This window comes from Taeniopygia guttata, chromosome Z (genome assembly GCF_048771995.1).
Source record: "Taeniopygia guttata chromosome Z, bTaeGut7.mat, whole genome shotgun sequence".
Lineage (NCBI taxonomy): Eukaryota > Metazoa > Chordata > Aves > Passeriformes > Estrildidae > Taeniopygia > Taeniopygia guttata.
Genome location: NC_133063.1, coordinates 2797552 through 2823057, shown reverse-complemented (window position 1 = coordinate 2823057; position 25506 = coordinate 2797552). Strand labels below are relative to the sequence as shown.

At 43.9% G+C, this 25506-nt stretch overlaps 1 protein-coding gene across 14 annotated transcripts in view; it reads left to right on the top strand.

Moving 5' to 3' along the window:
• LOC116806603 (E3 ubiquitin-protein ligase NEDD4-like) overlaps positions 1-25506 on the top strand; it is an 85791-nt gene that overhangs the window by 30116 nt on the left and 30169 nt on the right. For 7 of the 14 annotated variants that reach the window (XM_032744495.3, XM_032744497.3, XM_032744496.3 and 4 more), the window contains 3 exons: positions 4653-4734; positions 8224-8262; positions 9618-9671. In XM_032744495.3, the coding sequence (XP_032600386.1) occupies positions 4653-4734; positions 8224-8262; positions 9618-9671 (175 nt within the window). The other 7 variants (XM_032744494.3, XM_032744493.3, XM_032744492.3 and 4 more) reach the window with 3 other exon arrangements.

The window sequence follows — 25506 nt, the reverse complement described above, 5'->3', positions numbered from 1 at the left end:
ACACTTTGTGTCACAGGATATGAGACTTGCATGGCAGTGAGGTCAAAATCGTCCTTTGCTTTGAGAAAAACTCTTAATGGATGTTACTCAGTACAGGCAGAAAGATGAAACCCAGAAGGCTTGTGCTAAAATAAAACCAGGGAGCAAACACAGACAGTGTGCTCTGGAGCATTCCTTGTAATTAATTGCTGTGTATCTTATTGTACTTCTCCTTACTGTGCAGGCATGGGGAAAGTCACCGGGGAATGGTTATTGGGATAAAATGACAGCGACTGTAAGGGGTTCTGCCTTAGAACGTTGTTTTTACTGCTCTCCATAAAACTTGGTTAGAAGTATCTCATTAGAATTCTTATCTTCTTTGATGATGCATGTTTTGGGAATTTGTTTCCCTCATTTCTTTGGATCTAAAAGTGACTAAGCAAAACATTGGAATTTAAAAAAAATTTTGGAATTTTTTAAGCTCCACTAAGTGCATGCACAGACAGAGTTTCTCTAAGTGTTTTTAAATGATTCTGAAAAACATTTCCAGGTTCATGGAATTTCCTCTTGCCAAGCATAACCTGCTTTTCAGCCCAGATGTTAACAGGTATCCAAGGGCTCCCATAATTTTGTGGGGAGTTATTGAGATGAATGTTTTTGAAGACGGTGTATGTTACTGATCTGAATTTGTAAGTGGTGTTCTTGAGGGCATGTTGTGTGTAAAAGCACATTCCCTTAGCAGAGCCCGCAGTGTGCAGATTTACCGGAGTGTCTGTGCAGAGCAGAGCTGAATACCGGGCACGTCTGCCTCCCTACCTGGCCACTGGTGGAAGGATCCCCAGAGCCCTCAGCCATCCCAGCCTGTGGGGAGGAGGTGCTCTCAGGTCTTCCCTGTTCTTGACAGAAACCTGAAGGTGGTCATTTTGGGGCTGTTGAAACATTCAGCTTGTCTCAGGAGTACGAGGAGGCACATGCCTTGAGGGCTCAATAGGGATGTTGTTCTATGTGTACCTGTGCTGAGGAGCGTGCAGGTAGGTTGAATGGAGTGAGGGGCTGGGAAGAGGGGATGGATGAAGTTTAACTGATAGCCAAATAGTGGTCCCCTCCTCAAGACCAGGGGAAGAATCAGACTGGGATGTGGCTTTGAGGAAGAGACTTCTCTGCCTTCATGTCAGTGCGCTGGTATTTCTGCAGCCGGAATTACAGGAGCTATTGATCAGTTCTTTCAGATATGTGAGACAGAAAAGGTGCAGCACAAAGGGAATGGTTCTGTATTTCTTACAGAAGCAAAGTTATCTTGTGCAAGACTGTTCCAAAGGAAACTAGTCGGGCTATTTTGAAATGCAAAGTTTGCCTGCATGTGACAAGCCTGGCATTCACGCACTTGCATAACAAGTGTTACTAAATTTTGTATGTGGAGAGGAGGTTTCAGCTTTTAAAATAAAAATAGAGCCATGTAGGCCTTAGCAGTTCCATTGTTCTTTCACATATGCCTGTGCTCTCCACCCCCTTCTTTTAGAGCTTAAAATAAGTAAATAATACATCATGTCACTGGCAGAAGCTAGTTTGAGACTTGCTTTCAAAACTGTTTCAAAAGTATAGAGCAAATGCGATTCCAGACTCGAACAAATGTGACACTGTGCATGGGCCCACCAGTTTCACACTGCTCTAAAGTAATGTGATTTTTAAAGGAGGCTGATCTTCCTTGAGATTGTTTGCTGGTGTTTTTAAGTCATCAGTGCTTTTGTTGTCCTCCAGAAGAAGAGCTGGAAGCTTGCCTTTTCATGCTGAGATTCAAATGAAAGATGATACTTATATATATCTACAGTTGCTTGAGCTTTAAGAAAATGGCAAATACTGCAAGTTGGCAAAACCATGGCAAATAGGTAATTCTGGATGTCTGAGGGATTCCTGAAGTCAGGAAAAGGATTTCTTGAAACCTCAGATTATTTTGATGGCTGTCGTTCTGCCAAACTCTTTTTGTACCGAGTTGTAATTATGATTAATATAACTTTCAATATTAGCATGGTTTTCTTAGGATTCCTTTTTATTCTCTAGAGAACTGTTATCAGCTTTGAGGTTCTCCTGATCTTGGCAGGTGCTGATGGTCTCTTTAGGTTTTGGCGTGTCTTGTTTGGATAGATGAGATTTGGTGCTTTTAATCATTTTTGATTTTGTAGCAAGGAGCATTTTAGATAGGTGTTCAACTCCTCGTCATCTCCGGTCACTGGTATGATGGTGACCAGGCTCATTTCTCTTTTAAATACTACTTGGTCCTTTGAAATTTTTGTTGCCCTAAATGTAAGTTTATTATCACTGCGGTACAGCCGGGCACCTCTTGGGCACGGCGGGTCAGTCAGTCTGTCGTGTCACTGTAAAGTTCCCTCAGTGTTTCTACTGCTGCTTTGACATGTAGTGTCTGTTCTCTGGGCTCCCAATTACTTTGTTTTGCTGCTGTAGTTATATTCTTAATTGGGGTTCTGCCTTCTTCCATTCTTTGCCCATTCTCTGATTGTTCAAATACAATGTGTGCTCCACAGGAAGTCTCAGCTGGTGTGTTATTTTCCTCTGTACTTGTTTCATTTCCCTGGTAGCTGTATGGATCCCAGGAGCACCGGCTGCGTTACCTGCGGGGCAGCCACAGAGCAGGATCCAGACAACTGGGGCTCTACAGACCCCTGCGTTTCACCTGGAGCTGCTCAGTTAGTGGCACTTGCAAACTAGACTGTTCATTTGGTTGTTGGAATCTGAGCTTGATGCTAAGTAATACCTTTCTTAAAAGCTTTACAATGCTTTTTATTTATTGGCTTTTAAACATAAGAATTTTAATACTAATCAGGCGCATTCTGGTCACTGAGAGCTCCTGTAACTGCAGTGTGAACAATTGTCTGACTCTGTGGATGACCTCTGTGTTCCCCATGGCCTGTTGGGGCTGGGAAGGGACCTCTGTATCCTTCATGGCCCATTGCCTTCAACTGGAACCCCTTCTGTGCTGTGTTCCCGTTAAGCTCTGTGCAGAGCTGCTCTGCCGCTGGGGGTGGGCAACCTGGGGTGCAGAGCAAGTGGCCGTGGTGCAGGGCTGTGTGAGACAGTTCCACCTGGGGCAGTGTCAGCTTTCCTTGGTCTCCAGTCTCCCTCCAGCTACATGTTCGTTCTAGGTAAACAAACGCAGGTAAGTAAACAGTTTCAGTTATCCAATCATTTGGGTAAACTCCAGCTTCACCTTCAGGACCAGGACCTTGGCTGCACAGTCAGTCTGACTTACGCTGTACCACAGCAGGCAGAGATGTCAGCAGTCTGTTCAGTAAAGGCAAAATTTCCTTACTGAAATTTGTAATAAACTTGATTATTCTCCTGTTGTTTAAAACAGAAACAGATTTTAAAAATAATCTTTGCCACTGTGCCACAGTCTTCATTTTCTCTAGGCAGAAGATTCATCCAGGGTATTTTAGCACTAGAAAATTGCAGTATGTCTAAGGGTTCCTGAAAAGAGCATTGCCCAAGTATGTATCGATAACCCAAATCTGGGAGGATAATTGTAATATTAGCAGGGTACATCAGGCAATTCAAAGTAGCACCAGCATTTCTTTATAATCACAATGATGCTTTGCTTGCTTCTAAACCTTGGTGCTTAATGCTAAACTTAATTGCAGATTAAGTAGATACATTTATGTGCATCTACTGATAGGAATCCAACAAGATGTCTTGTATATTCTTGTTTCCACCTTTGTGGCATTTTATATTCGATACATGGAACATCCAGTATAATGAACACGCAAGTGCTGATTGTTCTGTAGTGGTTGTGTCACAAAATAGTTCCTTAAATTCAAAAAGTATCAGCATTTGAATGACGTGGTTGGTAAATCTGAGTGTCTGGTGGTGTTGTGTCTCTTGTTGATGCTTTCAAGAAACCTTGGGTCATCATCCAGCAGAGTGTGCTGCAGCCTTGAGAGGGAAGCACCAGAGCAGGTCAGGGTCCTGGCTTTACTCAGGCACCCATTCCCCCTTCAAGCAGAGGCTCTGCTTGGGTTCTGCCTCCTGGCACTGTACCTGTGTGAAGTTCATCTGTTCCTGCAGGATGCTTTTTCTCCCAGTTTAGAGCACAGAACCATGGAATGGTTGCGTTGGAAGGGGCTTTAAAGACCATCCAGTTCCACCCTCTGCTGTGGGCAGGAGCAGCTTCTACTAGAGCAGGTTGCTCTCTGCCCTGTCTGAATCAGTGCTGATACTGTGCTGCTCAGTTTTATGGTTCAAAACAATTATAACCACTGCTTCAAAGGTATTCCTGTTGCACTTCCTGTCAGCCTCCAGGGGTTAGGTGCAGCCGGTCTCTCCCAAACCCCATGGCTCCCATTTTTCCCTGCCTGCTTTTAATGGAGTGCCACAGGCATACTTGTGGGCAGGAGCTGTGTGGGAGCAGGCAGTTCTTGTCCCCAGCAGGGACAGAGCTGCAGGGAATGATTTCTACTGTTATGGGCAGGGTTGAACTGAGCACATTCAAACATTCATTTCAATGTGTCAGTAGCTTACTAGAGTTCTGAGCTTTCCCTGAAGAGAATTCCACTAGGAGTGTTTGGAGGTGCTGTTGTTACCCAGTTAAATGAAAATTTTCTTCTGCAATGTTCTTTGGCTGTACAACTGTAGGCCATTAAATCTGATGTCTTTTTTTGCAGTGACCCGTATGTGAAACTTTCCTTGTATGTAGCAGATGAGAACAGAGAACTTGCTCTTGTGCAGACAAAAACTATCAAAAAGGTACGTACAAGCTCTTTCTAATTCCTGGCTTTGGAAGGATTAAGAACACTGGAACACAATTGTATAACATAATGCAGCACTAATTAAAATCATTACATACATGTCTAGCAACTGGATAATGTGGTTGTCTCCTAACCAAAATCTGGGAACAAGTGCCTGCACCTGAGTGTGTCTGGCCTGGAGACAGCACCTAATGTTGCATATTGTTCACTAAAGCTTGGCTGCACCACTCACAGATTCTTTTTTCAAATTCATATTTCAGTCAAAGACACGGCTGAAATAAAGGACTGAGAAATTCTGCTTTAATTATCATTTATCTGACTTTTGGCAAAAATGATAGTTCTGTTCAGAATTTCAATTTTCAAAATATTTTCATAATGTGGGAATTTAAAACAACTGGATGACAGAAGATATGCTGTAAGAAAATCTTGGGATTTCTTACATTTTTAATTAGAACCAAAATTGAGTTTTATTTAATTTTTCAATTTTAGTTCATGCAAACAAAATTCCACCAGGGGATAATTGTCATTACCAGTAGCCTAAGATTTTGTAAGGATATTATTTTTTATTTTACTGGTATTGGTAAGAGAGGAAAGTATTCCTTACTGGTATTGGCAGAGAGGAAAGTAGTCATAAGCTGTATGAAAAGTAAGTGGAAATAATGATTTGTTGTTTTTTAATGGAGATATTTAGAACCAACAGGGATTCACTTGAAATCATGGCTGCAAAACAGAATAGTGGGGAGAATTTTGTTATTGAAAACACGAACAGGAATGACACGGTTCTAAAATCAGGACATCGGGTGATACGAGAAAGCCAGCGTGGAATCCTAGTGGTGTGGAAGATCCAAGCAGAACTTGTTCCAGAACCAGGGCATGTTTGATGTGGAAAAGGAATTTTTCAAAGACTTCCTGGTTAGCCATTAGTGCTTGTTTCGTTCCCAGGACTGCACCTGCCTTTTTTCACTGTCAATTGAAGCCCAGACATTCTCAGTCATTTCTGTAATAGTGGTATTAACTCATATGTTGGAAAGTTCTAGTTGGTAATTTCTGCTTTGAATTGTTAAATTTCATCTCAAGGCAGAGTTCTCCCTGAGCAAGTTGCAATCATCTCTCTCTTTTGTAAATAGAGAGATGATTGCATCATTACCTTATCTCAAATTTAAATTAAAATCATTTAAAAAATACCCCAAGTACAGTCAATCTGAGGAATGACTGACTGGCAGTTACCTCCTTCAGCTCTGTAACTGTGTCTAACCTTTCACAAGTTTCTCATTTTTCTCCTCAAATGTTCCTCATTTGAATGGGTAACTTTGTGCAGCACTGCCTTGCAGGAGTGCTTCTTGGATGGCAGAAGGAACTGCAGTGTCCCCTTTTCGTTCTCCTTTCCGTGTCCTGTGCCGTTGTCTGATCTGTACCCTACTGCACAGCTGGACTGTGCTTCTGGAAGTGCTTCATTACAGCCAAAAGGGTTAAATGCACATTGTTTTCTTACTCTGAAAAAATAAAGTTACCAGAAGAATGTCAGCTTCATATGGCATGACCTACTTAGGTTAAACTTCCCAGATTTTTTTATTTCAATTTATCTCCCTCCATAGGTTAATCCAGCTGTAAGGTTTGATTAATGCTTTGTACTTCGTTTTGGAGCTGTATTTGGAATGCCCTGCTGGAAAGGTTCTCTCTGAAGTAGGGAAAGCTGGATTTGCTGGCTTTGATCCTGTAATGTGGTCAGTGTGTTCTTTAAATACCTGCTGGAATTTAAAAGTTCACATGAAGATTATCCAGTTTCTTCAATTTCTTCACCTTGACTGCGCTGAGCTCTGAAGACCTTCTACCTTTCCCATATGGAATATTAAAAATAGTTTTCCATCTCTGAGAATGCCCAGTCTCCCCATTGAGCTCCAGTGTGCAGGAGCATCACTTCTCTCCATGTCTTCCTTTTCTGTGTATGATTGAATGAAAACCCTTTTTTGAATACTCGAGGAAGGTCTAGCTCAGCTTGACTCCTGGCAGTCCTTTATGTGTGCTGCACTTGCCCTTTTTAGGATGTAGCTCTTTGAGGTTGAGTTTTTGTTACTGTTTCCTTGCTCACGTCCTGTATGGAGCTATTCCTGCAATCCCTTCTTCTTTGCTGGCACTCAGATAAGTTTGCACTTTCTGACTCTGCCCACTACGAGTGGGACCTGTAAAGGTGGAACAGTTTTCCAGGTGAGTTACCAGGCATTTAGCAAATACTCTGCTGCCTCATCCATCAGATTTCCCTGAATTGTGTGGTTAAGCAGCATTTGGAATTAATGGATTATCAAGTGGGCAGTAGTGCCCTCAAAACCCGTGTTAAGCCAGTGCTTTGTTTGGTAAATTGTACGTACCCTCTCTTGGCAACAGCAATAGCATTTGATTAATACAAGTGTTTAAAAGGTAACTTTTCCTTAATGTAATGTAAATTTTCCTTACTGCTTCATTTTATTTTTTACTGAATACATTGTGCTCCTTCAGGGAAAAAAGCTGAAAGTTTCTCTGCTTCCACAAGCCAATCCCTGCTCTTCCATCATTGATTCACCCGCCCTTTACAGTGGTCTTTTCCTTCAAGGAGTACTTCCTGCTCTGCCATGAGGTCCTCTATTCCTGTTTTGTAGTGAGATGCAGTGTAGTCAGCTCCCATATCCTGCCTGTGAGGAATCTATTGGATCTATAGCAAGGAGTAAGAAAACAGCCAAGATTCCCCTTCTCTGCTAGAACAGAATTGTCGTGGGTGTAAAGCCAATTTTTCCTGTCAGCTCTGCCCGTAGATCTCTGCTGTGTGAGAGCATGAGGGAATGATTTGGCATGAGCACAAAAACATTGGCGTATTGTCCAATTGTTTTTATACTTACTCAAGCTTGGATTGTCCAAATTACTGTTTGTACTTCTCATCTCTTTTGTGTCAATTAGGTCATGTTTGAGCTCACTTCAGCTGGCAATATATATGGACGTTTATTCTGTGCATTTTAGTCAGGTTGTTAAAATTAAAATCCTTGGGCTGGGAGAACATTGGAAGAGTATCTTACCTATTCCAAGGAATAACCTTTTCTTTTGGTTTTACTTTTGGTTTTTTTGGGGTGTTTGTTTTGTTTTTTTTTTTTTAATTTTTCTGTTTATTTCACAGTATAAATCTGAGAATATTCTTGGAGCCCTAAAGTTGCTTTTGTGATTAAAAAAATACTTTTTTTCTCATCTGGGTTTAAATGAATCTTGAGAATGAAATGTTCTTCAGATTTTATTTCTATAGGTTCTCAATGATTTGTCTTTTAATCATCAAATTCTATTTATATTTAATGTCTATTTTAGGGTCATCTGACTCAAATAGCCTCCCACATTTGGTTTACTCAATAGAGAATCTCTAGATGGCAATGTATTTTTCAATTTCTTTTATTAATGCTTTTCTTTCTCTTTTGTTTCCCTAGAAAACTGTCACTTGCATTAGATGTAAATATTGTTATTTTTTTTACAGACGCTGAACCCTAAATGGAATGAAGAGTTTTACTTCAGAGTAAGTTACTCTTTATTTATGGTCATTATTAGAACATGTACAGCTAATGTTATTTTCTATTTGTTTATCAAATAGATGGTACAGCTAATGTTATTTTCTATTTGTTTATATGTTTACTCCAAAGACCTGCTTGCCCTGATGTACTTGCTGTTGTGTTTGTGAGGGGATGACATGCTCAGCAGGAATTGGCTGCAGGTTCCTTAGAAACTGTTTCCCAACCTGCAATTATATAATTGTGAAGGGCAGTCACTTTGCTACTCGGTTGCATACAATGTTCTTCCAAGGAATAGTTGACTTGTGACTTGTAGTGCAGATGTAGCTTTGACAAAAGCGGGTCAGGTAGAATTTCAGGGGTTTCAAACATTACCCTCGAGCAGTGCCTGAGGGCTGGTGTGGCAGATGGGAGCTCTGGGACAGCAGTGCCACCAGTGGAATGTTCCATGCACAGGCCTCACTGTCGTGGGGAGTGCTTACTGGGACACTGCACCAAACAGCTCTTCTGGGGTTTGCAGCTGAGTAATACAGATCATAAGTCTTAGGAAAAGGGAGTGCACAACCCTGCTGCAAAACCTCTGGTGTAGTTCACAAATGCTCTGTTAAAACATCTTGAGTGTCCTCAGCAATAATGGACCTGTAAAGTAATTTTGACCCTATTTTGTGTGTCACAGTTCTCTGATTTTCTCAAAACTGGGAAGTCCATCTCCATCCCACAGAATTGTGGTATACTAGTTCTAAATTTTCTTAATTAAATATGCTGGTTGTAGTAACCCAGCTTGCAAAGCTTTTCTGAAAAAATATATCAACTGGATCAAATGCTATAAAACTTGCTTAATAGCAGCTGTTTTGTCTTTCTGACGAAGCTCTTTTTATGTTTGATTTTGCCCTTTTAAAAGTTGGCAGTCTTTCTGCTTCAGTTTAAGTAAATAATTTTCTGGAGGTATATTTGGTGTTTTCAGGTGTTGGGGAAATTTCTGCTGGTTGTTCCAAGGATGTGAGTAATAAATGGGCTAGAGATGATGAGCAATGGACAGTCAGAAACATATCTGAAGGTGAAATTGTGAAGGAAATGCAGCAAAATTCTTGCTCCTCATAAATCAGTCAGTCAGGGAGCCTTGATATTGTGTCCAGCCTGGGACTGGGGTCCTCTGCCAGGGGAATGCAGGTAAAAGCTTTCATGTCAACTGCCATGCTCTTCCCAGTTGCAGTAAGGTTCTGGTGCTCCAGTTCAAGTAAAGATTTACATCAGACCTGTTAGTCCTGTCCTGTTTACCTTGATTTGATTGCTGCCTGAGCTAGTACCCAGATTGTTATTGTCCAGCTACTGAACTTGCAGTGACATTTGGATTTTCTCACAGGTAAACCCAACCAACCATCGGCTGCTGTTCGAGGTGTTTGATGAAAACAGACTGGTGAGTGCTTGTCTTGGTTATGTTATGCTAATCACAAGGCTCTGTGTGCCACAGCTGATAGAAATACAACACAGCTTGAAGGTTTCTTCAGATGGTTGTTTCAGTGAGCGTGCCAAGAAACACAAATAGAGGTGTAAAAACCATTTGAGTCTGGGACTGAAAGGGCACTAAAGTAGTGCCCTTCTGAGTCAGACCAAGATGGTCCTCCTCACCCTCACTCTGTCCTTCTGCAGGCCTCTCCACTTCAAACCAATAAAGTCCTGACCTTTTCAGTTGCTGATAAAGCAATTGCTTTATCATTTTAGTGTCCCTTTCCAGTCCTTTAATGCTTCTGCATCTTGCTTGGGGAGGTGGTTACCAGAGCTGCACCTTGTGCGCATAGTGCATGCGTGAAGGTTTAAGGTCATGGCAGAATGGTGGGTTTCATCTCTGCCTCACAGCGCTCACATGTTGTTAGTGGTTTAGTCTTTCCCTGTGTTTGGCTGATGCAGTAGCTTTCCAGGAGGAGGCTTTCACCATCGGACTGCTGCTAGCTTCTGGAATAGTTTTGATCCGTGGGAAAAGTGTCAGTGTCCCTCTGTACATCTGGGGTTAAACGTGCCAGTGCAGTGGCACACTGATGCATGGCTCTTGGGGGTTTGCCTTTTGAACATTGTAACACCATCTCTGTTCATGAGATCAGGAATTAACATTTTCTGGGCTGGAGAAACTTGTTTGCTTTCTGAAGATAAAGACAGTGTAAAAGCATCTGTCTCCAACAAATAGTTTCTTCTATCTTCCTCATAAATAAAGAGCAAAGGAAACCACAGAAGCTGTAATCTGGGGAGAAAAAGGACTTGGCAGCTGAATGACTGGATCTTTTGTCAGGAAGAAATAAATTGGTGAACCGGTGGCACTGTGCCTCTACAGTGACTGACCAGGAGCATAATTATTTGTATATAATGATTATAATGACCACTTGCACTATTCAAACTTCCATGTGCCATTGGAATGCAAAGGTGCCACAGGAACAGGGAGGTTCTATGCATTGACAGCTGGGAAATTACAGGTTTGGGATACTTATTTCAGACATACTGCTTTGGATTTTCGAGTTTGGGTGTGCAGTACCGGCCTTACCATGGCAGTTTCAGCGCTTTTTATTGTTGAACCAATTTGTGTGTATTCTCCTTCTGTTCTGCCTCCGAAGTCAGTCTGTCTTTGGGCTTGGAACCTCCTGGCCAAAGCAGCACCTGGGGTTGGGAAGCATGGCTTTCCTTGCAGGAGGTCTATGGCAAGCTGACTGCTTTGGGGGGTTTGGAATAGCAAGTTTCTATCAGGTTGTGTTTATAGAATGAGGAGACGCTGAACTGATTCTTTTGGCTTTACTCTCACATACTTATTGTCAATATTTAAATGGCTTTTGTTGGAAGGACTTTCTTTCTTCTTCTTGTTCCCAAATTACCAAAGCACACTCTGTCTCTGCAGGTGTCTTTGCCTTTCTCTTACCCAATCTCAACAGAGTAAATGTGATGCAGCCTCCTTTCGGATGCAGAGACAGTGCTATTGAGTAACATGCTTTAGCTGAAAAATAAGATAAAATAATACCAACACCTGTGCTTCTACGATGCAATGTCCAGGACCATTGCTGTGTGGAAGCTGTTCACATTTTTGTTGCGTTTCATAATCCACATAAAAAATTGTGGGATTGTGCTGGTTGCTGGCAGTTTGATCAGTTTGAGCTGCCATTGCTCTTGGGATTGGTAATTTTTTGGCTTTTGAAAGCAAGCTGCTTGTAAGCAGAGTTCAGATGTCTCAGCAGAGGACTGACCCGTCACATACAGGTTTTCAGAGCTGTTGACAACATTCAGGCTTTCTAGTTCTCGCAGGGAGCAGGTGTCCAGGCCCTGAGATGGAGCTGCCTTCTGGTTAACCAGAGTTTTTCTGGTATGTGCTAAGAAGTGCGAGTGCCCTCAGGGCACTGAGTATCTTTGTTGTAGCAGAGCTGATTTAAGGTGGTTGGTGCACGTTCTAGTGTAGCCTGTCTGCCTGTCCTTCTCCTGAGCTCTTCTGGCTCTCAGAGTGTAACTGTACTCTGTGCTGGCAGTGCCACGCGTGGTGGCATTGCTGACTCCCTCGCTGGAGGCCAGCCAGGAGCAGGCAGTTCTGTGCAGGGGCTGGGACAAATCAGTGCAAACAGACATGCAACACCCAGCTCTGCTTTTCCCTCACCTGTACTGCCTGGCAAATCTGGAAAAGGAGCCTTCTGACTTGCTGTCCTGCACGTTTCTACTGGTTTTACTGTGTGAGAGATCTTTGCCATATGTATGATTGCTTTGTTGGTAATTTGTAGTTGCTCAAAGGGAACTGCAGGTTATATTGCTGCTGGGGCTTTTTAAAGGCAAAAGTTTGTTGCTTAATTTTGTTATGGGCACGGTTAAAATTTTAAGTGTAACCATGTTGTATTTATTCCTGTTCTGCCATGACAGCCCAGAGCTGTAACACACTAAAATGTTATGCTTGAAAGAATTTTCCTCATTTGCATGTGGTGTTGATTTAAACTTTTAACACAAAATGGAAGTGTTTTGTTGTAGTTAGATTTTTCTGCAAGTGCTTTCTCCAAGTGTGCCCTGCGAATCTGATGTGGTTTAGATTTATAGCAGTGCTGAGTGTATTCGCTGCCTCAGTCAGCTGTGAGAGCTCTCCCTCTGGGGCCGCTCCTCCCTGATGGAAAAGGAGCAGCTGGGAAGGTGCTGTTTCAGGCTCTTGCTGGCATTAAAAAAAAAAAAAAAAAAGGAAAAAACAAACTCCTCACACACTTACATTGGAGAGGGGGAACCAGGCCACGTGACTCCCACCATCCTACCCTATGTCACCGTGTGTGTAGGAGCGCTGACTGCTCCTGCCCAATCATGCCTGGAATGCTGCTTGCCACTTGGGCTATTTCTGCTATCTGTCGCTCCCAGGGCTGCAGTGCTAACCGACTGGCAGATGGGACACTTTTTCTTGGAGTTTATGTCTTTGGTTTTTAACTTCTGGCAGTGCCTGAATTGTTGCCGTTCTCCCTCTCCTTTTCTTCTCTCTGTAAAATCATGGCCCATCGGCTGCGGTTTCATTTTGGCTCTGGGAGAAGCAACACAGCCCCCGAATCGGAGATCCTTGCCCGGGAGAGAGAAGATGACTTTTTCATGGCATTCCACACCTTGCCAAGAAGAAGCAGCCCTCACGCGTTCTCGCGGCACGGACCGGATTACAGTGGCGATGGAGATTTGCACGAAGTGGGCTCCTTGAAAAGGAGCACATCCATGTTTATCCCGCAGCTGCTGAACGGCATCGACGCGCGCCCCACCAGGAGCTCGTCCATGCAGATCTCGCTCCAGCGCAAAGCTGCCGACGGCTGCGCCGATGAGTGCGCGGCCCCGGAACCTCCGGAGGAGACACTGCCCTGGAAATTCTCAGACTTCAGGGAGCGTTATGCATCCCCTGTTGAAAAGCGCTCTTCTCTGAGCTCTCTGCAGGTGACTCCTGAAGGTTCTTCACCCGGGCTGACGGAAGAGTTGGGGCCGCAGACAGATGGAACTGTTTGCTGTAACCGTAGAATGTTCTGTAGTACTAATCCGCAGAGCGAGGAGGCTCTGCTAACTGCCCAACGGCAAGAAGCAAGTGAAGCGGCTTCAGGTGTAAACATAAGTGGTGTGAGGATTCAGCATCGCGCCTCAAGTGCAGAGGTGCCTCAAGTTACTCTACTTCCCTTTGGTCCTGACACTCCAAATAGCACTCCCACCTCTGAGCCCCGGCGCTGGTCCTTGCAGCATGTGCCAGATCTGTCAGCAAATTCAGGGAAAAAGTTCTTTGTTCTCCAGTTACAGCAGCCACCGACAAGCAGTACGGGCGCAGAAGGTGGAGGTAACTTTGGCTTTACCGGAACAAAAGGGGACAGATTGGTCAGGTACCCTCGGATACGGCTGGAAAGGAGTACTTCCTACCCTGTCCAGCCACCAGCAGAAGGAATTAGCCCCACAGGTGATGGGCTGAATTCAGAGCTGCCTGGAAACAGCAGGAACAGGGCAGAAATACCTAGAAGCGATTCAGTAGAGCGGATGCCTCAAGGGCAGGGATGCTTGTTTAAAATCAGACCAGATCAAAACATGAGGCAGCAGCACTTCAGGATTCTTGTCACGCGTGGGCCAGAAGAACAAAGTCAAGCTGTTGGTAAGGAGGGTCGTGGCACCCCTGGTCCTACGGCAGCCGGCACCGCAGTAAGTATGATGGGCGTGCTGTGCTGTGCTGGTAAAACACAGATTGCCTTACAAAGGCTGCCACACTGGAGCCAACTGCAGCACTTCCATTGTTAGTGCTGGAATGTTCTACGTTTCATTGGAGCAGGCCACAAATCGTCTTTATTTCTAATCTAATGTAACTTTGCTCTTTGATATGATTGCATCCAGTGTAATATTTTCAGCTCTTACTGTCACATGTTTCTTAATTCACGCTAATTCCAGCTGTTACGTCAGCTGGAAAGATTTTTTTAAAAATCAGAGCATTCAAATAGCAAATTAAATGTTCTTGTTAGTTTAGTTGGCTGAGACCTTGCTGCGTAGAGAGCTCTTCGTGCACTCTGGTCTTAAAAACAAATACTTTGGCACTTTCTAAGTGTAACGGACACACGTGGACCTCTGCACACTTCTAAAATGTGCATTGTAATGAAATAGTTGTTAAGACTCTGGGAATCTTAGGGTAACTTTAATCAAAGTACTGGCTTAGTTAAGGTACCAAGAAGTCTGGGGAAAAATAATATTTATTAGTAATTTCTTATACTAATCTTCTAGTAATTTTTCTTTCTTCCTTCTGGAAGTGAAAAACATGTCATGCCTTTTGTATGCTGCAAGTCCTGATCCAAGTCCAAGTGCAAGTGGTTTGACACAACTCAGTAAACAGTCTGTTTGGATTTGCCTTGATTTGGTGTTAGGATGGCAAAATTAATCTTCTGGGTTTGCTTTGTTACAGCAGGCGAGGATTGATGGCTGATGTTTTTCAGCCACTTTTCCAAAGCCTAAAGTAGGAGCGAAACTGAAGGGTTTAGATTAGTCATTTGCTTAAATTGCTTTGCTGTGCAATCCAACACGGCCCACTCAAGTTCCCAGCTCAGGGATGCTCTATTTAGCATTGCGAGCTCTGGCTCCAGCTGTGGCACGGTCGCTGAGGAGTTTTCAGGCTCCATGGCTCCTGTGCTCTCAGACTCTGAAATGCAGCACAGGGACAGCTGCTCCCTGCAGCAAGGCCAGGGGTGACTCTGCAGCTTTCCCATGGAAAAGCTTATGGACTTGGTGTTTTTCCAACCTTCTTTGGAGCTCTTGAAAGCGTGAAATAGAAAGAAATCCCTTCCTGGTACAGGTTTGGTTCCAGGACACATAAAGGAGCAGAAAAAACGTATGTCTTATTTTCCCTTTCTTCTTTGTTATCCCTTGCTCCATTCCAAGATCTGCTGTTCATGAAGACCCACTGCAGCCAGTTCTCTAAGTAGCTGTGGGGTGTCAGACCTAGCACAGAGGCAGGAGAGGTTTGCAGGAATGTGCTCTGGGGTCTGTGCAACAGTTCTCATTTTCCTAAAGGATCTCCTCTCAAAGTCCCTGTTTTCATCCCCCCTGTAGTAACAATTCCCACCCCAAAGACATGCTTCAGTGTTCCCAGAGGAGAATGAGGAAATCTGTTCCTCTGTGCTCTTGGTTTGAGTTACCGTGAGGAATGGATTGAGGCAGCTGTGCAGCATGGCAGGCACAGAGGTGCCCAGCCCACATGGCACTGCATCCTGCAGGGCAGAAACTCTCAAAGGAAAAGAACTAACTGAAACTTAAGCCTTTTTTGTGGTGTTTCTCATCTTTGTAGTAAATCCCGAAATACTGTGGGTAGAGGTGATGGGCTGGGCAGGATGCCATGGGAAGTGTGGGGGATGGAAGAGTTTTGGTGCAAGTTTTGTTGCATTTTTTGACCACAGAACATTATTTGTTAAGGTGCCATTTTTAATCTGTCCCACAGAAGTTTGTTTGGAAGATCTGTGATGTGAGTAAGGGAGTGCCTGAAATATCTGATCTCTTGAGCTGAGGGGAGAGGTTGCCATGGTTTATAGTTGATAGTGTGAAAGAAAAATAATTGTTGTGTGTCCCAGTGCAAGAAGTTTATGTGTATGTGATTGATATAGGGCCTGGGCCGGGGCTGGGAGCAGCAGCTGCTGCAGCCTGATTTATCTCAGAGCAAACATCCGAGCGGGCGTCTGCAGTCCTGCTGCTCCGAGTGGTTGTGACCTTTCAAATATCTGCTCTTCTAGACAAGTGCTTTGGGGCAAGCAGGATGTCTTTCATTACCAGATAGAGTAAAATGTTAAGTAAAGGCTGAGCTCATGTCAAGCTGGGATTGCTACCTGGACTCTTAGCTGGCATTTCTAGGAAATAAGTCATGTGGCCTTAGCTGGAGGTTTAAATGGTTCAGATGAATAGTGCTGTGAATTTCCCGGCTCTCCCCTTGCTCTGCAAGGAGTGCAGATGGCCATCTGGAAAACCTCAGCTCTCTGCAGATAAGGACTTTGTTGACAGCTGCAGGTAGAGGATGATGAATTCCATTCCTTGGGTCTCTAGCTTTTCTGTTAAGGACAAAATCAGCTCTTCTCAACAGGAAATCACTTGCCCTCCTTAATTCTCGTGTCCATCAGCTTGCAGGCCTGTTCTGAAGTGCTCTGGCCGCTGGGAAAGGGGCAGGTGGGCACACTCAAACCTGAGCAGAGCAGGAGCTGGTTTTCAAGGTGGGAAGTACCAAGGACCTGAATAAATTTTCCTTTTTTTCTTCTCCCCCTGTGGGGAGAGAATTCATGGCAAGTACTGTAAATTAGCTTGCAGAATTAAGAAACCCATATGTAACTTTTAGTCAAGTTTTCAGAGAGTCAAGAATCGCCAGTGCTGTCTTTTTACCTCATCCCTCCACATTCGCAGAGCTCCCTGGGATTCTGAATTTTGTGTGAATTTCTTTTTCCCCTTGAAAACTGTATCTGTTGCTACTTCTCTGTGAAGAAACCAGAATAAAAACGAGGAGCAGCAGAGATGGAAATAGTATCACTTTTTAAAATAGCAGTAATAAACTCTTTGCTCCTGCATGGAAATTCTGTATGTGAGTTTAGTTACACAGAAATCTCTGAAGTGGAGAATTTATAATGGAAATGCTGACACGGGTTTAACGCTGCAGGTGCCAGCCTGCCTTGGTGCAGATCTGGCCACAGAAAATTGCAGATAAGAAAGCAGAGGGTGTTGATTGCTTTTTGTGCTGTTCAGCTGGTTTTCTATTTGAGAAAAGCTGTCAAGTAATGATGAGTTTCTGAATGTGCATGTTTTGTACACATAAACAGAACAGAAATTCTGCACGTGAACTGAAGTTTTTAGTTCAGCAGCTATTCCAAAGCCAAATCTATCCTGTTTACTTAGTTTACAGATTAAATCTCACTGTAAAATACATTACTGTATCTCTTCATCTGAAGTCCAGGATGAACACCAGGATGGCATTCGGAACTTCCAAAAATCAGCAGTTAGTACAGAAAAATAAATTAATTAAGTATTAATTAACCTGGCATTATGACCAGCCACGTGTTTGTCTCTGAAAGGAATGAAAAAATTAAAAGGGTGTGTGGGAGAAGCTTCCAGAGCTGAAGGCAAAGGAATGAGATGAGTTGTTCAAATAAAATGAAAACTGCACTTTGTGCTGTGGTGTGAGTCCAGAGCTGTCAGTGCTTTGTTGGAAAGCTGCCACTTCCCTTTCAGCCTGGGTTGGAAATAAAAACTTCCAGGATGTACTTTATGGATTATAGAAAATAATTTTTACAACTTTGCTATAAGGTGGGAGTTAAATCTTCAGTGAGAGAGAGGTTCAGCTCTGAATGCCCATGACCTGCCATGACTGTCAGCTTTGTCTCAAAAAAGCTGGAAAAAGGGGAGAGAAAGACCCAAAGGCTCTGAGCTGCAGAGGGAGCTTTGTGTGGGACAGAGCTGGGAAGGCAGGGGATGTGCTCAGGACGGCTGTGCGCCTGCAAGGACAGCCTGTGCTCCCCAGAGGCGCTTCTGCTTGCATGGCAGCCATCAGGGGAGGGAGGAGACCTGCAGATCCATCTGCCTTTTCCTGCTGTTCCCCCTTTGCAGAGGCAGGCTTTGCTGGTGCTGTGGCAGTGAGATGGTTAGGTACTGACTATCTGCTTACTTTGCTGAATTGCATTTGGTAGTATGCTGAGGATTTTCTCCTGATTCCAGGATGAGCAGTGCTGTAGGATTATTTTTCAGCAAGAGCCTCAAAGATGCTTTAAGACTAATCTTTGATCGTTAATTTTAGACAATAAATCTGATGCTGACTGTGATTGCTTCTATCTCTTACCATGTGTCCGTTGAATAGTCAGTCTCTCCTTGTTTCTGCCCTTTTTGCTCACCAGTCAGTCATGTGCAGTCACATATACAGCGTTAAAAAAGAACAAGTAAAATGAGAAATATTGGGAATTACACTGCAAGTAGTTTAAAACATAATTAATTATTAACTTGGATGTTATCCAGGGCCTAAGTATACTTCTGTGAGTCAGTTCTGTGCATAAAAATTGCATAATGAAATAAATTCTATTTCCATTTTTGAGCAGTTGCCTCGTCTCTGATGTGAGGCTGGATACCAGCAATTTCTGAAAGGGTTTAATAACACATGAAGTATGAAAAAGAGGTTTTCAGTAATCAGTTAATTTGTGGTGACATTATTTGAGGTCTATTACATGTTTTTAATTTACTGTGTAAAAATACCTGATTTTAACTGAGCAAATGAAATACTGTTTTGTTTTGTTGTTTGCAAATGTGGGGAATGACACGCTGGCTGAGAAGGGAAAACCTTCCAGGAAACATTGCACTGTGGGAACTGGTCTTAACAGATTCGTTTTGGTCTGATGTCATCATTTTTTAATATATTTTTGGCCTTGCAGCAGCACCCCAGTGCTAATGTCTTAGAGGAAAGCAAGCCGTACCTGCTTTATATTAGTGAGGGAACTGAAATCAATCTACTCTTGCTCTTGCCATCCCCTCAGTAAGCCTCACAGTGTTTTTTCCTTAGTATTAACATTGCATTGTGCTGGGGTTTGGGTCTTTTGTTGTCCCTTTACGAAGGTTCAGTTCAAAAGAGGAGGGAAGAGAAGGGTTCCTGTAGGAGCTTTGGTTGCTGTCCCTGTCTAAGCTTGTAAATCCTGTGAATTCAGTGTAATTAACCAAGTGCTCAACTTTGGCCAGCCTTTATGTAGGAATGTGAAATACTTCCCTTTCCCTTTGAATAGATGTATCTTTATTCCACTGCCGGACCAGATCTCTGTGAAATGTCTCAGTCCTATCGCCTGGCACTGCCCATAAGGCTGGGCAGGGGACAGCAGCCAGAGCGGGTGGGACAGTTCCCCATGCCCCCAGGTGCCGAGCTGGCTGTGCTGGCCAGTGTTTGTGTGCCAGCAGCGAGTTCCAGAGGGCCTCACTGGGCAGGTGACATCACTTGGGCTCCCTGTGCCAGGTGCAGCCAAAACAGATGTGGGAAGAGGAGGGAGGGAAGAATGCGGAGCCGCAACTTGGCAGGGCCAGCTCCATTCTCCACGGAGCTGATGTGGGAGTTGGCACCGTGTGTTCCCTTCCCAGCACAGGCAGGCTCCTGCAGAGGGTTCCTGGGAGCTTGGAGCTGGCCAGAACTCTTCCTTACCTTTTGTTCTGCTCCTAAATTGAATGGGGATTGGCAGTTCTGACCAGACATTTGCAGCCGATAGTGCTGGGCTTCTGGCTTTTCTGATTTTTGCTCTAATCGAATCATTGTGTAGAATTCCAGAATACAAACAAACGAAATTAAAAAATAAAGCGTGTAACAAACTTTTCAAGCTTTTTTCTGTGTTCTTGAAATTTCACCCAGAGAGTTCATATTGCCAACTACCCATTGGATGTTCAACTGACTGCAATTTAAATTACCCACCATAAAAAATCTGGCAGTAAATATTAGTGACTGATCCCCATGAACTAGTCAATATAATCTTGGCTCTCCTTTCTGTTACAAACAAATGTGTTGCTTGAAAATTGAGCAGGTGTGAAGGTTCTTGGTCTCAGCAAGGAAAAAGTGCTTGGACATGTGTAGGTGTAAATGATGATTAATTTACAGAAATTAGGTGTAGTTAATGTCCGCTAATTAGCACATCAGTGGCCTAAGCATGGAGTACCTTATTGTTCCCTCGGGTCAGTGCACAGCTGTGTTTCCCCTCAAGATTCTGATTATTACCCAGTAGAACAGAGTCTCATGTCACAGAAGAGTGGCCTTTAGAACACTTACAGTGGATCTCGCTTTTTTCCATAACGTTAGGAAAATCATTAAAGCAAAAATATGATGTCACATATTGCCAGGCCTAATGCCTTCTTCAGTGTAAGTGCTGCTGGGATCAGCCAGTTGAAAGAATGTACTTAGTACCTTTGGAAAATTCAGGCTGAATAAATGTCAGCGTGCCTTCCCTGATTTCCATTCCAGCGATCTCATTTCCCTGCCTGCAGAGCCTTTCCACGACTTTGATTTCCCTGCCACCCATCTCTGTTGTTTAACCTCAGCCCACATAGCTAAAGCACTGCATCATGATCCAGAAAAGCGTGGTGATGCTCCTGATGTAACAGAGCTGCACAAAGGTGCTGGCTGGGACTGCTGCTCCCAGTCATCCCTGGCAATCTACAGGGCACTCACACACTGTCATGGGGAGCAGAGTTTTCACAGCACTGCTGCAGTCTTGGGTGTCATTTTTAAACAAAAATGATCCTACGTTATTACTGAGGTGAACTTAAACTGCGCTTTTCTGGACTGTTGCTAATAAAGAGAGGGAGTTCAGCTCGGCACGCAGGGAGCCGTGACTTTGTCAGCTGGACACAGCCACCACGCTGGCACGGGAATCACAGCTCTATAAGTGTGAGTTGGTGTGCCCACAAGAGTTTCTGGGGCTTCTGGAGGGGTCACATAAACATTTGGTTCCAAACTGTCCCTGCTTCTGTGAGCTTGGGTTGTCATGCTCAGCTTACGGTGGGGATTGTTGCAGGCATTTGAGGCTGCTCTGAGCTTTGGGAGTGGCTGATGTCCCAGTGCATGGTGTGGATAGGGGAGGGTGGAATGGTAGAAATGAGTGTCTGTGCTGGGGACTTTTGCTTCGCCATGAGTCATTTTATATTATTTTAGTGCTGCTTTGCAATGAGGAGTGTGCATATGAAGGAGAGCAAATTCAGGAATAGTGCTCGGTAATGAAGGATGTTACATCAGTGTGATGGGTGTGATGGATGACTAAAATTTCATTGTTCTTCAAGACCACTTCTTTGCTGCAGAGTTCTTGAGTTGAGAATTATTCTAATTTGTATGAAGAATGCCAGTAAATTTGACCAGCATCATGGAAGAGCTGCAGAGAGAAGAATAATTAGATAGAAAATTTCCAAAGTGCAGGGTTTTGCTTACTCAGCAGGTCTGTGCAGAATATGTGCATGTTATGCCTCTGGAAGTGATGCACCCCAATCTCTCTATTTTTCAAGCTATTCATTAAAACATCAGTTCTATTTTTTGGCATATTTTGAGAGAGAATCTATAGATTTCTGCAGTTTTGTCTCTGTTCAGTTCACACAGAAGTCACAGTCTGAACATTTGTTTTCTTTCTCAGCTGTCTTCCTCAAGTTGCAGGAGGAGGTGAAAGTGTTTTAAAAGGTAATGACCATTTTAACCTTCCTGTTAAAACCAGCTATCCTGCTACTCATCTTCCAGCTTGCTTGCAAGAGCTGGATACATTCTGCATCTCGAGCCCATTAGACCTCAGTTGCTGCAGTTCTCCAGGATATATTAGAAGCATTGGAATAGCTTTAGGGGGAATATAAATCCCCCTAGCACAAGGAGACATTTCTACTCTAACAGTACTTGGCTTTTCTGAGGATTGTATTAACTGCTTTCTGCCAAGAAAGCACTTACACAGAAAAATTGGTCATGACAGATATATAGTAGAATCCAAAAGTCTGAATGTATTCAAAAATCTGAACTGCTGTTGATGTGAAAAAGAAACAGAGAAAGTAGGACATTCTCTGAGCAGAAGGAAAAGGTAGAATAAGTGGATTAGTGCAGAGGAGAGGAGAAGAAATGGTAGTGGAGACAGTGAGAGGTCTTTTGTTTGCACGTTTCCAGATGTCTGCAGCAAGACAGCATTAATGAACTATGTGCCAGCTAATTATACTCTCTTTGTTCTGCTCAGCGCTGTACAGCATAGCAGGGCTTCCCCAGCCTCCCTGGCCTGCTTGCCAGGATCTGCAGGAGCAGGTCCCAGCTCCAGGTGCCCCTCCCTGTGGGAATGCTGCTGGGAGTCCCTGGTGTCAGGGGCATGAGGGGCAGCCGCGTTCGCGCTGCTGGAGCAGGGGGTGCTGAGTGCTCTGGGCACCCTCCCGGGCAGCAGCAGTGCCAAGGGTGAGGCTGAGCAGCTAGAGAATTTGGGGGACCTCTCTGCAAGTTCCAAGTAGTAAAAGGCAGCTGTTTGTGCTTTGGAGAGCCACTGCCCCCCTTCCTTGGAACAATCCTTCTGCTGTAAACTTGCCTTCATTTCACTTGCTGGCTTCGCCAAGCTGGCCTCACATCTAGTTTCTCAACTCGAATGCCATTTGTTTTGAAATTCTGTACCTTTTGAATCCTCAGCTATCAAAGGTATGCAGGTGTTTGTGTTACACATGGCGTGCCACAGCTCTGCACGTACTTGATGTACTTTGCTGCTGCTTCATAAAACACACTTCTTTGCTCTTTTGAAGAGCAACAATTCCCAAACTTGGTATGAGAATTACTCTCTTGCATGATTTTCTGGCTCTGTAACTCCAGTAAGGAAGGTGGCTTGAGGGCTCTGAGCAAAGAGTTTCGGGCAGAGTTCTTTGGAAAACTGTTCTTGGCGCAGTGCCCTTCTCCTGCCATGGCAGAACGTGCAAGGAGTGGGCAGGGGAAGGGTGGCTTCCACTGGGCAGGGCTCTGTGCATGAAGTGCCAAGGTGGCACCTGCTGACGTGTGGCTTCAGAGACATGAATGCTCTGGCCACATCAGCAGGGTCCCGGCTCTGTGCTGCTGCCCGAGGTGCAGCTGTGGGACTGCCGTGGGAGTGCTCTTTAGGTGTCACAGGCTGCCGGTACGTGGATTGTAGAGGGCAGGTTTTTCTGTTACTCCACAGAGCAGGTTATTGTGCAGAATGTTTACAACTTAGTGGTGCTTACCGGCTATTGCAATGGGAATTTGAGCCCATTCCATTGTGCCTCATTGTTCTTTCTTGGGGAGTTACGATGAAGCTTCATAAGAAGATTGTTTAATTTTTGTTCTGAGAGGTTTTTTTCAATAACACCTTCATTTCTTACAGAACATAGGACAGAAGCTGTCCTAACACATTTATTTTGTTCTACACTTTCTACCTGTTCTTTCCTTCCGTACATTGGTTCTGTTCCTGTTTTCCACATCCTCTCACAGCTCAGGCCTGTTTTAAGTGTCTTGGGCATCAGCTCCTTCTTCCTGCCATTGCTACTCCTATACTTTGACCGCATTTGGTTTGTTCAGTGTCTAAGGAGGAATGGACTCCCATCTTTCCAGAGGCTCTTGGTAATGTAGGAGTGGTAATAACAGCAGGCATTGGCTCTGTCTATCACAGGTAAGTGAGAGCGAGGAGCAGCTTGGTGTTTGCAGCCTTCCTGTGTGTCACGCCTTTCACTACAATGGGCAGCTCAGTAGAAAGCCATTTTCCTGTAATGAACAGAACAAGGCTTAACTGCTTCTTTTTTTTCCTGACATTATCTTGTTTTCTTGGCTTTTACTGGGTTTCAGGAGTATAGCAGATCTTGGCAGAGGTGCCTGGTGGTTTTTGTTATGTTTAAATAAGCAGTGGCAGTGCAACACAAATAATTCAGGATTTAAATAATTGGTGCTTATGTCTTGCGATTTGCTTAATCCGTTTAAGAACGGATCCAGTTGTGGTTGACCATGTGTGCCAGAAAGGAGACATTTCTGTCTCAGCTGTGCTGATTCTGGAGCACCACTGTTTCATGTGGGAAACTGCAGCTCAGAACATAATTCCTTAATCTCAGTTCTGGGTTGGCTTCCAGGAGCAGCCTGCGTGTTCCCTGGTTCTGTGTGTCCCAGGCGGAGAGCGAGGGATGTGTGGGACACTGGGAGCCTCGTGTAGCGCCTTGTCCTTCGCCGTGCCCAGTGCCTGGCGCTGGCACCAGCGGGCAGTAATTGGGTCGTAAAATGAAAGCTGAGAGGGAAGGCACCAGGGAAAGTGTAATCTGACACTGCTGTATTGAGCTGCCTGGAGGAAAAGTCAGCGTTTGTTTACTCTGGTGGCAAGGAATAACAGGAGATCACTTTAGGAAATAACCTACCTGTGTAGCTCGTTCTACCTGCACTTACAGGTTTGGAATAGGAAAACCGCGCCCCCCCCACCCCCCCCCCCCAATAACTTAGGGGTCTTTTTCCGTGGTTACAGTGCAATATTCTTGATTATGAAAATACCAGTGAAAATATCAGAGCCAGATTGCAGAGATCCACTGCAAAAGTATAGTCAGTTGCCATTAAGAGCAAATGAAAAGTGAAATTTTAGGTATGCTTGGGAAGTGTTGCTGAAAATATTTTGCTTAGGAAGGAAATGGTGACAGTGGCAAGTGGCAAAATTTTTGAATGTTTATATAAATTAAGAGAGTTTCATTGCAGTTCAGAAAGAAAGAATGCTGAAATTTGCCAGCTAAGAATTTTAGTAGTCATATCATCAGATGATAGAGGAATATCATAAAAGTATCGTTGTAGCTTTATTCATGAGAATGAAATCAGGGAGTTGATAAGCCTTACGTGTAGAGAGACATCCGTGATGGCTAATTAATACTTTAGGGTTTTAGTCAAGAGCAGTTAAATGTGCTTTGTTTCAAATAATAAAATTGTGGTTTGCTGCTAGTTTTTTGTTGTTTTTTTAATAATTAACAATACTTTAATGAACACAAATCCTCTTTCTTTTTTCATTTTTAAAGCGTTTGGTAAAAGTACAGTTCAGAATTGTTTTCTCTCCAGGTGAGACAGGTGATTTCCTGTAGCTCTCTGGGAAGGCAGCAGTGTTTTCTGCTCCTGTATTTTTCCTGTTGGTGTGTGCAGCTCTTGTATTTGTGCTGGGAAATGTGGTGCTGTCTGGACCACTCCTGGAGCAGTTTTCCAGGACTTGGCAGCAATGGCACATCACATCTCAAGTGCTGGGTTTAAGTACTACATCAGGAAAATTGGCTTAATTGGTGCTTAATTTTTCACTTTTGTTCTACTAGACTGGCTTCTGAGTGCTGAGTGGAGGTAACAATTGTCTCTTGGGAGCCTGGGATTTGGCTTTGCCAAGTGGGTTTATCCCATCTTGCATGGTGCCTTTGGCCTTTAGCTGTCAGGATCAGCAGGTCTAAGCCAGCTGCCGTGTCCCCAAGGGCTGGCTTCCCTGTCCCTCTCTCCTCCTTCCCACCAAACCACTGCTGGCACATGTTCCATATGGTGTTGCCATGAGCACCCTTCACAGCCACTCTCATCACATTCTGTGTTACCCACCAGGGCTCCTGTGATTCGAAAAGTTCGAGAATAACATGGCTGTAATGTATTTAGAATAAATGTCAAGAGAAGATGGGCTCTGAACCTCAGCAGGGTTTCCACCTGGATAATAACTTAGGCCAATAGCTGTGTGCTGAAGCACGGCACAGCACGGTTGTGGTCTGAGAAAGGTGTGAACTCTGGTTTACTTTAAAGCCACTAAAAACCAGTTAAATTTACCATACGGATCATG